This window comes from Podarcis cretensis, assembly GCF_951804945.1.
Source record: "Podarcis cretensis genome assembly, chromosome: 5".
Lineage (NCBI taxonomy): Eukaryota > Metazoa > Chordata > Lepidosauria > Squamata > Lacertidae > Podarcis > Podarcis cretensis.
In genome coordinates this window covers 70,952,816-70,968,305 of record NC_137174.1, presented here as the reverse complement: position 1 = coordinate 70,968,305, position 15,490 = coordinate 70,952,816, and the positions used below count along the sequence as shown (strand labels likewise).

Genomic DNA, 15,490 nt, shown 5'->3' with positions numbered 1-15,490 from the left:
GCGGATAGCCCCCTCCCCGGGAGCAACTGCAGCAGCTCGGGGCCCCAGCAGGACATCCTGGCCACCCGCGCCCGCAGTGCCGCTGGGGCTCCCTTGCAAGGAAGAAACTGCTGCTGTCCAAACTGCAGCTCTGTATCCTCCGACTCCTGAGTGCGGCGGCAGGGCGGGGGGAGGCAACATTTGCTTCTGCTCTGCTCTGTTGGGACAGGCTCCTGTCTCCTCCCCACTGGAGCTCCAGTCCGCCTGGAAGCCCATCTCATCATCTTTTTAAAAAATCATTATTATTTCTTCTTCTATTCTTATTTAAAATCGTACTGGTATAGGTATATTAAATAGTGTATAGGTTCAAGACAACACACACCAGTGCCTAAGGAAAAATAACTTTGATAAAGTCCTACAGATACAACCGGCCCTTTGAGGGTGACCAAACTGCTGATGCGGCCCCTGATGAATTTGAGTTTGACACCCCTGGACTAGCATGTTCTGCAATCCAGTGTAACTACTGCCTATTGAAACACAGTATATAACAAAATACATAGGGAATATGTAATAAAACAACAATGACTAAGAGAACAGAATAAAATACAGTGGTACCTCAAGTTACAAACGCCTCAGGTTACAAACGCTTCAGGTTACGAACTCCGCTAACCTGGAAGAGTTACCTTGAGTTGAGAACTTTGCCCCAGGATGAGAACGGAAAGCGTGTGCCGGCGGCGCAGCAGCAGCAAGAGGTCCCATTAGCGAAAGCACGCCTTTAGTTAAGAACAGTTTCAGGTTAAGAATGGACCTCTGGAACGAATTAAGTTCGTAACTAGAGGTACCACTGTAATCTCATCAGGTTAAAAGACCTAGGCCTTGTGTTGTATCAACGTGGGTGCCAGGCAACCCTGCCTGGAGAAAGAATACCAGAAAAAGGATACTGCAGCTGAGGAGGTCCAGCAACTCAATCACCACCAGCCTCACTATAGATAAGGGTGAGCAACCAGAATAAAGATAATTTCAGTGAAGGGCAGGTGGATGTGTCTTTTGGTATCTTTGCAGAAAAATGCTCATGGTGAGCTATGTATTCACCTGCATATGGAAAACAGTAACTAGTGAATCTGGTCAAATTTGTAGAAAGCTTTACATTAGGATAGTGTCTGATCACACTCAGGGACATTTTCACTAGGCTGATGGTTAATGCGAATGCAGCCTGTATAGACCCCAAAGATAGTCTTAGTCACAGGAAAAACTCAGATTCTAAATACTGCATGTTCATTGATTGTTTCTAAAGTTGTTTTGATTTGTTTTGCTTTTAAGGGATGATGTATGTCAACAGAGATTTATGTTAGAGAAGGGGCAGGGTGGCTTGGCATTCCGGTTCTAACTGTTTCCTGATTATAGGTTGTCTAAAACTAGGAGATGGGTGACAGTATGGGAAATTGGATATATTCTTTCCCAGGTAGATCCATTTCCTTCTAGAGGGGTAGCACCCTTTAGCAAAACACCATATTTCTCTCCTGCTGTTCTTCATAGAGAGAGAAAATACAAAGCTGTAGTCCATAGTTTTAGTGCTTTAAGGAGTGGCTGCGTCAACAATATTGCAGAATATTCAAAACGAGAAGTCTTTTAAAAATGGGCTGACCTTGCAATTTCCTTTTATTTGAGTGCCATTATACATTCCCATGGGGACGCAGGTGGCGCTGTGGGTTAAAGCCTCAGCGCCTAGGGCTTGCCGATCGAAAGGTCGGCGGTTCGAATCCCTGCGGCGGGGTGCGCTCCCGCTGCTCGGTCCCAGCGCCTGCCAACCTAGCAGTTCGAAAGCACCTCCGGGTGCAAGTAGATAAATAGGGACCGCTTACCAGCGGGAAGGTAAACGGCGTTTCCGTGTGCGGCTCTGGCTCTGGCTCTGGCTCTGGCTCTGGCCAGAGCAGCGATGTGACCCGGAAGTGTCTCCGGACAGCGCTGGCCCCTGGCCTCTTAAGTGAGATGGGCGCACAACCCCAGAGTCTGTCAAGTCTGGCCCGTACGGGCAGGGGTACCTTTACCTTTACCTATACATTCCCATAGCATCTTAAAAAGCAGAGACATCACCTTGCCAACAAAGGTCCGTATAGTTAAAGCCATGTTTTTCCCAGTAGTGATGTATGGGAGTGAGAGCTGGACCATAAAGAAGGCTGATCGCCGAAGAATTGATGCTTTTGAATTATGGTGCTGGAGGAGACTCTTTAGAGTCTCATGGACTGCAAGAAGATCAAACCTATCCATTCTGAAGGAAATCAGCCCTGAGTGCTCACTGGAAGGACAGATTGTGAAGCTGAGGCTCCAATACTTTGGCCACCTCATGAGAAGAGAAGACTCCCTGGAAAAGACCCTGATGTTGGGAAAGATGGAGGGCACAAGGAGAAGGGGACGACAGAGGACAAGATGGTTGGACAGTGTTCTTGAAGCTACAAACATGAGCCTGACCAAACTGCGGGAGGCGGTGGAAGACAAGAGTGCCTGGCGTGCTCTGGTCCATGGGGTCACGAAGAGTCGGACACAACTAAACGACTAAACAACAACATACATTCCCATGCAAGTTGGGTTGAAGGAATGTACCATCCATTTGGATCTAAAGTCAAACCATGCAACAATTGTCTGTACTGTTGCATCCTGCTTTTTTTTCTTTTTTTTTAATATACAGATATAAGAAACTTTAACAGCCTGAATCTAAATGAATTGTGTAAAAAAATAAATCACAATTAACTTCACATCTGCACTAATAGGATCTGAACTGGGGCTGCCTGATGCAAAAAAACAACAACTCAGCTTTGCAGGGTGTGTGGGCTGGAACGCAACATTTTCATTCTCAGTGATTTGGCCTTCTGTGAAACCACAGAATCCTTGTGTGATACCAAACCTTCTGCAGCCTTTGTTCTCTCTGAGCCTGGCTGTATTCCTAGTCATTTCTGTCTCCACTTTGGGATATGCGCAGAGCTTCAGTAAATCTACAGTTCACTGCTTGAGGAAAGGCGGGTGCTTCCAGCAGAATGCCTTCAATTCACCTGTGCAAAAAGTGCTCTCTGTAGGTCCTTGTCTGTTAGGGTGAGGGTTTTGCCTTGTGGGATTTTCTGTGGTAACAGCCGTCATGTAAGAAACAAAGGAAAACAAGACACCTATTAAATCGAAAAATTCTGCCGTTCCTGCCCTCTTCAACCTGCCAGCATTCCAGGAGCTCCATTAGTGACTGACTGTGCTCTTCAAAGACTAGATACTGCCTTTCCCTTTGCTTTAACATCAGCCCACCACTTGGCAACTCCCCTGCACCTTCCTTTTCATGCTGGAGGTGATGCAACCTTCAAGCATCTGCTTCCCTTGTTTTCTGCTTGATTGCTTCTCCGTTTAGACACCACCGTGCTCTGCCCTACATACTAATTACCGACTTTTGCTCCTGAGGAGCTTGATTCATTGTGGCACATTTTCCCACGTAGCATTGGGCATAGCCCCGTCAAAAGCATCTTAATGGACTTGGGAGATGTTCTTCTGTTAACCCTGAAGTTGCCATAGGCCAGGAAGCAGCCCCTCCTCTCAGATTTTGAGAGACAGGGTCCATTCAGCATAGATAAATATCTCATTTACTAAGACTCTGCGTCTTAATTCCTTTAGTGTTTCTGTGCCGATTTCTTTCCACTTCCAACCCAGTTACTTAAATTGTGGCAACATATATGTCTAATGTGGACGCGGGTGGCACTGTGGGTAAAACCTCAGTGCCTAGGACTTGCCGATCGTCAGGTCGGCGGTTCGAATCCCCACGGCGGGGTGTGCTCCCGTCGTTCGGTCCCAGCGCCTGCCAACCTAGCAGTTCGAAAGCACCCCTGGGTGCAAGTAGATAAATAGGGACCGCTTACTAGCGGGAAGGTAAACAGCGTTTCCATGTGCTGCGCTGGCTCACCAGATGCAGCTTGCCACGCTGGCCACATGACCCAGAAGTGTCTTCGGACAGCGCTGGCCCCCGGCCTCTTAAGTGAGATGGGCGCACAACCCCAGAGTCGGACACAACTGGCCCGTACGGGCAGGGGTACCTTTGCCTTTACTTTATATGCCTAACAAGTATAAGACTATGATAATTTGCAGAGTATGTTTTGTAAAAGGAGAAGAAGAAGAGCCAGTGTGTTGTAGTGTTTACTGCGTTGTACTAGGACTTGAGATAGCAGTGTTCAAATGTCTACTTGGCCATGAGTCTCATTAGGGAACCTTGGACTGGTCAGTATCTCAGCTTAGTTTAACTCACAGGGTTGTTATGAGGGTAAAATGAGGAGGGGCAGAAGCATGTACGCTACCGTGATCTCCTTGAAGGAAGAAAAGGATAGGAACATAATCATAAGATACATGTTTTGTGTAGATTCCCCACCTCAGTATCCCTCCCACATTTACACACATACAAAAACTAACTCCTCATGAACTCTCTCTCACACAGGCACACACAGACACCATTGAGGCACTATTCCTCACATGTATACCCTTCACCTCTGTGTGTGTGCGCACACACGGCTGTTAATTTAGGGCTGCCATACATCAAGTGGCTCAACAAATTTGCCACCCCCAGCTAAACAACTTTGCCATAATATGCTAAACAAAGTTTGTGTCTGGATTTTCACTTTTTGAAACATGGCAACCCTAGTTAATTTCTCCATTTACTTGCACGCATATTCTTACCCGCAGACCACTCACCCCTTCCACCCCATTCACATCACCCTTACCCCTTAATGCAGGGGTCAGCAAACTTTTTCAGCAGAGGGCCGGTCCACCTTGTGAGGGGCCAGACTATATTTTGAAAAAAATAATAATGAATGAAGTCCTGTCCCCCACAAATAACCCAGAGATGCATTTCAAATAAAAGCACACATTCTACACATGTAAAAACACCAGGCAGGCCCCACAAATAACCCAGAGATGCATTTTAAATAAAAGGACACATTCTACTCGTGTAAAAACATTCTGATTCCCGGACTGTCCGTGGGCCAGATTGAGAAGGTGATTGGGCCGGATCCGGTCCCTGGGCCTTAGTTTGCCTACCCATGCCTTAATGCATACTACACATCCTCCATCACACACACAGACATCTTTCATTCTCTCCTATGCATAATATTCTTGTTGATTCTCACTAACGAATCAGAGCTCGTATAGGAAAACCATGCAAGCTCCTCCCATGACAGTATCCTAAAGGCTGGGTGAATAACTCAAGCAGCTAATTTCATAGCTCCAGTAGGTTAGAATTTAGAAACATGTAAACGTATTGTAGAATCTGCTCTGTCTGTTGCAACAGATGCTTATGCTGCCACTGCTACAGTACTAGATACCACAGAAGCCATATAGACATTACCTAAAATGTTTTGATACTGTCACATTTTGTTTATTTATCTAAGAAATGTATACCTTGCTTTTCACTCTGTGCCACAAATTGGCTTATTGGAAAGAGGGAGGAGTTTAGAATCACACAGAAACAAATGTTCCATCAGTGCAAATTTGTTTTGCTTCCATGTTGCTTTATGGGTTTTCCTGACCACCCACAAAAGCTGATGGGGGCTACAGGGGGAGAAGATGAAGTAAGCCCTTTTGCATTAGCAAGAGGTTTTGTGCTGGCTTCCACTAGGAAAACTAATTAGTTGAGTCTAGCCCACAATATACAGAATTTAAAACATATGCTAAAACTTCATAAAGTAAGAAAACATATGAATATATTAAAACCATTTTAATCTAGTGCCTGAAACTTAAGAGGGGTGCCTGCCTAGTTTCTAGTGTGACGGAGTTCCATAGAGTTGGACCTACTATGCTAAAGGTACAACTCATTTTATCAACACCCTTGAACCTGCCCAAATGCCCTGTCTGCTGATGGGAAGATTGTGAGTGTGCTTTGGACTCTGGTGCTCACTTTTGTTCCCCTCTGCAGGAAAAAAATGGGCAGGTACAATGTTTATTTGAAGTAGGGTTTCCCTGAACTTATGAGACAGAACACACTAGATGTGCTTCCATTACTTTCACCCTGCCTTGCGGGTTAAGTGTGTGTGAGTCTGATCTCCCTCAGGGTGAAATTGATAGCTTTTATGTTGTGAACTATATGTCCCCTGAGAACTAGGGGAGTAGGGCGGTATACAAAATTAATAAATAAAATAAATATAAATAGCTGAACAGACCCTCTAATTCTTTTCCTTTTCTTATTTCCTGTTCACAGAGCTCTGCATTTCTAAGCTCTGCATGTTGTGACATGATTCAACATGAACTCATTTCTTCCTCCAGTTTACTGGGTTGTTTTATGCATTTAGACAAGCAGGGTTAATGTTTCTTGCTGATGTTAAATCACACCAAATTTACCCAGAAACAGTGTGCAAGCCGCTGGATGTTGTGGAAGAGGTGGACACACTTAAAGGGATGGGTGGGGTGGAGGGCAGAGGGATTAACAAAGTTGCACTGGGATATTTTTGTGAAGCTCAGCTAATCGTTAAAACATCCTGGGAAAAGGGGGTTTAGGAAGATGGGCAAAGACCAGGATAAAAGAGCCGTGGAACATTTTATTCATGCACCTGTTCGTAGTATTAAGAGAGATCATGGTGATGCTTTTGGCTTTCATCCAGCCATATGTGCGTATCGAAGTTTGCTGCCATGCACACATTTTCTGAGGTTAAAAGGCACCTTCCATGACTTAGGCTGGAATAATCTATTTAGAGGATTTTGGGGGAAGACCACAAGATCTCATTCTCTCCACCTTCCACCCCCCAACAAAAAGACGAATGCTTTGTCCGTGTTCTGGCTGTTTCTACTGCACAGCATGTGGATGAGTCTTTTTAGCTCAGGCAAATAAGCATACACAACAGCCATTTGTTGACACAGTTTGCTATCTAGCCATGAATATGCACATGGAAATCGTGCTTCCCTATGTGCATGGCCTTAGCTCTGTGGGACTGTGTGTGTACTTTTATAGCATTTTAGTACTTTTACCCCCCCAAACCCCCCAACAAAAAACTACATATGAAATGGAACAGTTGCAGACTCCACTAGCTGCCAGGCATGTTTGTTTCAGCAGATCACATCAGGGCAGATACACCCCTAGAGAGGGTTTCCTTCCATCCTTTGACCTGGAAATGTATTTTTTAAAAAAATAAATTAAAAAAATGTGCTTTTTGTCTTGCAGGCCCTCCATCTGCCCCCCAGAACCTGATTTCCAATGTCAACGAGACATCCGTCAACTTGGAATGGAGCCCTCCTCAGAACAAAGGTGGCCGCGAGGATGTTTCCTATAATGTGGTATGCAAGAGATGTGGAGCCAATGATCTGAACCGCTGCCGGTCCTGTGGGAGTGGTGTACACTTCAGCCCTCAGCAGAATAGCTTGAAAACCACCAAGGTTTCTATTACTGACCTTTTGGCACACACAAACTACACCTTTGAAATCTGGGCGGTGAACGGAGTATCCAAGCAGAATCCTAGTTCGGACCAAGCTGTATCTGTCACTGTGACTACAAACCAAGCAGGTAAAATCCAACAGACACTTTCCCTCCCTTGCTCTCCATTCTCCATCTCATTTGAAAATGGTACTGTACGAGCTTATCAGTTGATGCTGAATAGAGGACACCAGCGAAATATGAAATGCTTATGCGGCTATTGCTTTTGCATGGTACTTTTCGTGGTTGCTTTATTAGGATGAAGTTATGCTTTAAGGAGATGTTGCTGAAATTCACAGTTGTTGTGCCCTTTTTGGCCTATACTTGACTGCATGTGCTAATCTGAAAGAACATCAGGACTCATTGCACATATGAAACGCTACCTTTTTATAAGTGCGTCATATTCTTCCTTGGGCAGGAGTCTTAACGCTTGAGTCAGAGGGCTGTTCAGCCGTGAGCCTGTTTTTTCTCAGCGCCAGATGGAAAAGAAGTAAAATAGCAACCAGGGAATAAAGAATACAGATAGATCAGCCTTGGCACTTCCCCAAGATCTAGAATTTTAATTTTGTTTGGCATTTAACCTGAGCTTCTGAAACAGTATAGGAAACATCTAACTGAAATGTTTCAGTCGTGGTACCAAGCAGAATTGTTGTTTTAATTCAGAGAAGCCAAAGCACTGGGGGGCGGAGGATAAAATTCTAAACATCTGGAAAGCGACACTACATATTGGAGCTTATATGCTAATGCTAAAAGACTCTGACCCAAGATGGTGAGCTAGAGTGCTTAGTCTTAGAGGAGAGTTCAGATATAATGGGCACAATGGAAACCTGGTGGAATGGAGAGAACTATAGGGACATGGTTTTCTCTGAATGCAAACTCTTTAGAAAGTCAGGCAAGGACGTATTGGAAGTAGTGTCACTGTTAATCAAAGGCACCATTGATTCCAACAAGCCAGAAATCCCCAAAAAGGAGAGACTGCTTCACATCATCACTGTAGATGGTGTTATCAGGCCCCAAGGATTAGTATTGAGAGTATTCTATTGTCCCCCTGAACAAAATGCTTAGGTGATCTTAAGGTGGAGAATTAAATCAATGAAGCATCCCAAAGAGAAAGTGCTGTAGTAATGATCAAATTCAATTATTTTCACATAGTCTAGCTTTATGCATGTCCTAGTCATGGCAAAGAAATTTTTGAGATACTGGGCTCTAGAACAATTGGTCATGGAGCCAACCAGAGGGGCAGTGACCCTAGACTCAGTCATAAGTGGTGCCCAAAGCTTGCTGCAAGATGTAAATATTGTTGAACCACTTGGGAATACTGACCATAGAGCTGCCGAATCTTATTCAGAGTTGACACATTGAAATGAATGCATCTAAGTTAGTTCATCTTTTTAATTGGGTCGTTCTGAGTAAAATTCAGTTGAATACCACCCCGTGTATTTCCAGGTTGTCAGTTGCCATGGAAATCCACCACAGTCACGTTTGACTTCAAAAGAGGGAAAATGAGAGGATTGGTAAAAAGGAGTGAGAAAGAGAAAGTGAAGTGGGCAAAATCCCTCTGGAATGCTTGGAGGTTGTTCAAAACTACAATAACCGAAACTCAGCTAGAATTTATACTACAGATTCCTGTCAAAGCCAGTATGTCTCTAAATACCAGTTGCTGGGAATGAGATGTAGGGAAAGTGTGATTGCACTCATGTCCCATAGGCATCTGGTTGGCCACTGTGAGAGTAGATGGACTAGATGGGATTTTTGACTGATCCAACATGGCTCTTCTTATGTGCCCTAAATAATAATACACTTTGAATAATTAATTTTGAAATCATTTTTCAAATCTTGCTAGCTTGCTGCCGTATATTGAATTAATTTGTACTTTGCCTTTGTAATAGGGAGATGAACTCTGTTTGTGTGTTGTTGTGTGGTTTATTTCCTCTTCAGAGTTTGATGCACTTCTGAGAATTTTGCAGGGAAATAATTCTCAAGAATAAAATTGGCTGTAGAAACGTTTTAGGGAATACCAATGCCACATGAGTTCTAGGGTTTGAGCTGTCTCCTTGAGCTGTCATTGAAATTAAATGAAACCAACAAGACTTGGCATCTCATAGCAATGTTTGATAACAGAATCTGGCTGATATTTAAAATTTGCATTCTTTCTATTGTACATGAAGTGTTTTTGTAAACATTTGAATTGATTTCCTTTAATCACCATGCAGTGGTGTTGGCGAGTACAGGTGAAGATCAGAGCAATGCTATGCCTACCCAAGTTAGCATGTGGATCAGAATGTGGCAATCCTAGTTCCTTTTGAGAAGCTGTTGTCTCCAACACAAAGGGTAAAGTCCTAAGCAGAGTGTTAAATAGCAGACCTGATCTTTTATAGATCAGTGTCTATAAAATTGGGCATGTCTAAAAGCCTTACATTTGTTTTAATGAAATACATTCATTAAAACTTTCTCCTTTGACCATATATCGTCGTATCCAACAGTAGCTGCTCTAGTAGAAAGTATTCTACTGACTCAAGTATTGCATGATTTTTTTGATCTCTCTTACCCACTGAAGCTCCCTCTGTGCCCCTTCAAAAGCTACTCTTGCAGGTTACAGAACCTGCAGAAATACTATGGGATATAATGCAGAGGGCTGCAGTGAAGATTGTATTGTCATGTCTTGCACAAGAATAAGCGCTTTTCTGCTAGTGCAGAGCCACCACTTGTTACAAAACTATAGTTTATTGATATTCCGTGTTCCTCCTGCTCCTAATATGGAAAAGTACTACTATATTCAAAATTAATAAGAAATCGCAGCCTTATGGCTCATCTTCATAAAGCCATATCTTCACAGTCTTCGATTCAGCTCACCTTGGCCAACATAATTTTTTTAGGGTAGTGGAGACTGTCCATCCTGTGTTAGCCTTCCTCTAATCACTGTTTGCCAGTTCAGTGAGGATGCATGTGGCTTAGAAAGATGGATAGTGATAGAACATAACATTTTGCATGCAGACATTCTCCAGTTCAGCTGCCGGTGTCTCCAGATAACAGGATCACGTAGAAGGTGATATGAAAGGCCGCCAGCTGGGACCCTGCAGAACCACTGCTGGGCCAAAGCAGAGTCAGTGGTGGACTAGAGGGACAAATAGTCTCACCTAGTATTATTCACTCACTTTATATAAAAGAAAAAGCCTTAAAGGTAGCTATGGGGCCTATACTATTGCTGATGGTGACCAAGATGTCTTCATTACTAGAATCTACCATCCAATCTGGCAGCCAAAATCTATCATAGTTCCTCCCATAAATATCCTGCACTAATTTTTCCACTTTGGTGCTATCCCTGGGGGATGCCATTTTGACAGCCTCTTCAAAGGTGGAGCAGCCAGTGAGAAGGCAGCAGAGCAAAAAAGGGTCCTCCTCTGAGGCTGGTTCCTGTCACTTGTTTAGACTTGTCTTTGGAATATACAGCCAAAATGCTGACTCCAGAACCAATGTTCACTAAAAGAAGAGGCATGTGTTTAAGGCACCTGCCTGTTTTCCTATATTGCATATCATACCCCTGCATGTGAGAGAAAGACATATAAGGAGGCAGAAAATAATGTCAAAAGTATCTTCACAGAACTTGTAAAGCTGAAAAGAATCTCATTCGGACACCTCATTCAACAACCTTCATTTATTTGCTTGAGTACTTGGCAGCACATTTATTGAAAATAGATGCAGTACAGTATTAGGAGAGACCATATAATTGTGAGTCATGAGTGTGTTTTTCATTATTTTCTATACAACTTTTATCAACTCAGTTGGAGCATTGTAAGTAGGTTGCTGAGCTGCACTTTGGTTTATTCACTTACATTTTGGTGGTTTTTTTATTTGCAATGGGTTTTTGTAAGTCTCAGACAATGCAAGGGAATGTTTAAATGAAAATATGCAAATAAAACTTTGGTTACCAACGTGAATATATGAAGACGATATTATTCTATAGTAAGATTTGTGTCTGAGCTTATAGATAGTATCTCAATATGACTTTATCCAGATATGATATGCCTTTTAAAAATATGTTGCATTATATGTTGAAAATGTTAAGGTGGCTTGTAGTTGTCTCAGCTTTATAGGATCTTATAATATGATTAAGAAACAATACTATGTAGATTTTAACAGATATGATTAAGGAACAGTACTATGATAATCAGTATATATTAACTTTGTAGTCCTGTACATGTCTGTTCAGATGTAAGCCCCAAAGAGTTCAGTGGGACTCAGTGCTACATTAATGTCTGTAGGACTACAACATAAGACTGTAGTTCTACATAAAGATGAACAGATATATCAGTTGAAATTGAATTCATCAGTGCTTCCACTGTGAAAATAGGGGCTTATTGTTGGTAACTGTGTTACAAGTAGATATATTACCTACTAAAATCAGTAGTCTCTGTCAGCTGAAATAGACCACATACCTTTCTAACCAGTTTCAATAAATCATAGGTGCATGATCGCTCTAAAAATAAGCTTCTTTCACTCATTTGAGTTGGAGAGTAAAGCACATATTTGATCTATATATCACTGGCCTTGTTGAAGTGGGTGGAATTTATAAAGTCTTCATTTTGGATAGATTGAGTCCACTATTGTTAAAAGAAATCCTCTAGAAAAAAACTAAGTTAGAAAGTAGGAAGTATATGTTAAAAGGCTAAATTCAGTGAGAAAACTTACCAAGCTGATGATACTACATTGTTTGGTGTGGTTACAACAAAATGGGACTGAGAGAGGCTTCTAAAGGATCTCTCCAATGACTGGCAAAATTGCAAATGCAATTAAACGTAAGTTGGGGGGGGGGCAAAAACATAATAATCTAATTTCACATACTGTAAGCGCTTATAGGATCTGAACATTCTGGTTACATAAACTCAAAAAGGTTGTTATAGAGCTGGAGAAGAGCAATCACAATAATCTAGGGACTGGCACATTGTATGTACTCTTATGTTATACATCTTTTGGGTTCAATCTTGAGCACACCATTCAGTTTAAACCTTCCTGTGTTATATTTTATGTAGGTACACAGTGAAGTAAGGACAATGTTTCTGTTCTGAAACAAAAAGTATTCACATGGGAATAAAGCTACATGGGAAGGAAAAACAAAGCAGAGTGACGATTAAAAATAGAAATGTCTCTATCTTCCATCTTTCCATGTGGCTTCATTTTGTGTTACTCAGAGGACACACTGCTCTGTTCTGATTTTGGAAAGCTTTTTTCCCCAAAAAAGTTTTTTTCTTTAGCAAATGAGACTGCATGGCAATTTGTTAGCCTGTTAGGTTAGCTTCAGCTTAATGTTCTGTTAAGTCAGCCATCACAGTGAAATGGGTAGAGGAAATGCCAATTAAGGTAGGGATGCCCTGTTAAGAGAGCGGTTGCTGAACAGCTTGGTAGGTTTCTGGATGAAACATCCGCTCTGGATCCATTCCAGTCCGGCTTCCGCGCTGGTCATGGGACCGAGACGGCTCTGGTCGCCCTAACAGATGATCTCCGCAGGCAGCTGGATCGAGGCGGGTCGGGGCTGCTGATTCTTCTAGACCTGTCAGCAGCCTTCGACATGGTCGATCACGAACTCCTGGACCACTGCCTTGCCGACGTGGGGATCCAGGGCACAGTCCTTCAATGGCTGCGCTCGTTTCTCTCTGGTCGGGGACAGAGGGTGGCGCTCGGGGGGGAATTGTCATCACACCACTCCTTGGTGTGTGGAGTGCCTCAGGGTGCGATTCTCTCCCCGATGCTTTTTAACATCTTTATGCGCCCCCTCGCCCAGCTTGTCCGGAGCTTTGGGCTGGGTTGTCATCAGTATGCTGATGACACCCAACTCTATCTGTTGATGGATGGCCATCCTGACTCGGCCCCAGACACACTGGCGAGATGTCTGGAAGCTGTGGCTGGATGGTTACATGGGAGCTGGTTGAAGTTAAATCCTTCGAAGACAGAGGTCCTCTGGCTGGGGCGGGACGATATGGGATTGAGGGGGCAACTCCCATCTCTTGCGGGAGTGCAATTAGTGCCAGCACCGTCCGTTAAGAGTTTGGGTGTAATCTTCGATACCTCCCTCTCTATGGAGGCGCAGATTACAGCTATAACAAAGGCGGCATTTTTTCATCTCCGCCAAGCTAAGCAGTTGGCCCCTTATCTCTCTCGCCCTGACCTAGCCACTGTGATCCATGCGACGATCACCTCCAGACTGGATTATTGTAACTCGCTCTACGTGGGGCTGCCCTTGAGACTGACCCAGAAACTCCAGTGGGTGCAGAATGCCGCGGCGAGACTCCTTATGGGGTCTTCGCTGCGAGATCACATTCATCCGGTACTATACCAGCTGCACTGGCTCCCGGTGGAGTACAGGATCAGGTTTAAGGTGCTGGTTTTAACCTTTAAAGCCCTATACGGCCTAGGACCCTCGTACCTACGGGACCACCTCTCCTGGTATGCCCCACAGAGAAACCTACGGTCTGCAAATAATAACATCCTCAAGGTCCCAGGCCTCAGAGAGGTTAGGCTGGCCTCAACTAGAGCCAGGGCCTTCTCGGCTGCGGCTCCAATCTGGTGGAACGCTCTGTCACAAGAGACTAGGGCCCTGCGGGACCTGACATCCTTCCGCAGGGCCTGCAAGACAGAGTTGTTCCACCAGGCCTTTGGTCAGGGCGCAGCCTGACTCCCTCCTCTGGCAACCTGCACAGAATCTTGCTTAATCAGTTGCCATTAATTTGATTTTAATTGATTTTTATAATGAAATATTTTTAGCGTCCTACTGGGAAGATCCAGTTTTCTGAGTGCATGTTCTGGAAGTTGGGCAATAGGGGCAGTACAGGATTCCTTTTGGTGTACCGACCTCCCCGCTGCACCAAGGATTCCCTGTCTGAGCTGCTTCAGGTCATGGCGGATTTTCTCCTGGAGACACCTAGTTTGGTTGTCCTAGGGGATCTTAACATCCATGCCGACACGGCCTTACAAGGGGCTGCTCGGGACTTCGTGAAAAGCATGGCCTCCATGGGGCTGTCCCTGAATAAGTTTGGCCCAACTCATAGTCATGGACATGCCTTAGACCTGGTGTTCACCTCTAGTGATGTGGGTGATCTGACATTAAGTAAAAGTGAAACAAAAGAAGTGCCATGGTCAGATCACTTCCTGGTGCAACTGGACTTCTCCGCGACCCTTCCCCTCTGCAGGGAGGTGGGACCAATTTGGATGGCCCGCCCCCGCCACTTAATGGATCCAAATGTTTTCCAGAGAGTGGTAGGGGATGCTTTATCCCATGTTGATGGCCTTTCAGCTGATTCCCTGGTGGGCCCGCTGGAATGCGGAGTTAACCAGGGCTATCGACTGTCTGGCTCCGAAGCGCCCTCTCCGATTGCATGGAGCCCGGACAGCTCCGTGGTTTTCTTCGGAGCTGAGGGCGATGAAACAATCGCTGAGACGGCTAGAGCGTCGGTGGCAAAAAACTCACTCCGAATCTGACCGGACACAGGTTAGAGCTCAACGTCGAGCCTACCAAGTGGCGATAGCGACGGCGAAGAAGACTTTCTTCACCACCTCTATTGCATCTGCAGAAAATAGTAGCAGGAGACTTTTTCAGGTGGTTCGTAATTTAACGGAACCACCTTTACCACCGGGGCTTTGTAAAGACCCCAAGATCTCCTGCAACGATTTTGCAAAGTTTTTTGCAGATAAAATCACTCATATTCGGAAGGAGCTAGACACCACCGTGGGAGCAGGGCTGGGGCGGGAGAGTGCTAGAGCTCTGTCTGGTCAAGTTGCATGGAATCAATTTCAATCCATTACCCCCGAGGATGTGGACAGGCTGCTTGGACATGTAAAACCAACCACCTGTCTCCTGGATCCTTGCCCATCCTGGCTAATAAAAGCAAGCCGGGAAGGGCTGGGCGATGGGCTCTGCGGGGTGGTGAATGCTTCCCTCTGTGAGGGAACATTCCCAGATCCGCTGAAAGAGGCAGTCATTAAACCGCTTCTTAAAAAACCATCTTTAGACCCGGCCAGTATGGCCAACTATCGCCCAGTCTCAAATCTTCCATTCTTGGGCAAGGTGATTGAGCGCGTGGTTGCTGAACAACTCCA

The 15,490-nt window shown here is 44.5% G+C and overlaps 1 protein-coding gene across 2 annotated transcripts in view; it reads left to right on the top strand.

The window, feature by feature from the left end:
* The window catches only part of EPHA4 (EPH receptor A4), a 160,842-nt gene that overhangs the window by 80,662 nt on the left and 64,690 nt on the right, over window positions 1-15,490 (top strand). For both annotated transcript variants that reach the window (XM_079975858.1, XM_079975859.1), the window contains exon 5: window positions 7,151-7,489. In XM_079975858.1, the coding sequence (XP_079831984.1) occupies window positions 7,151-7,489 (339 nt within the window). The remainder of the gene's footprint in view (window positions 1-7,150; window positions 7,490-15,490) is intronic.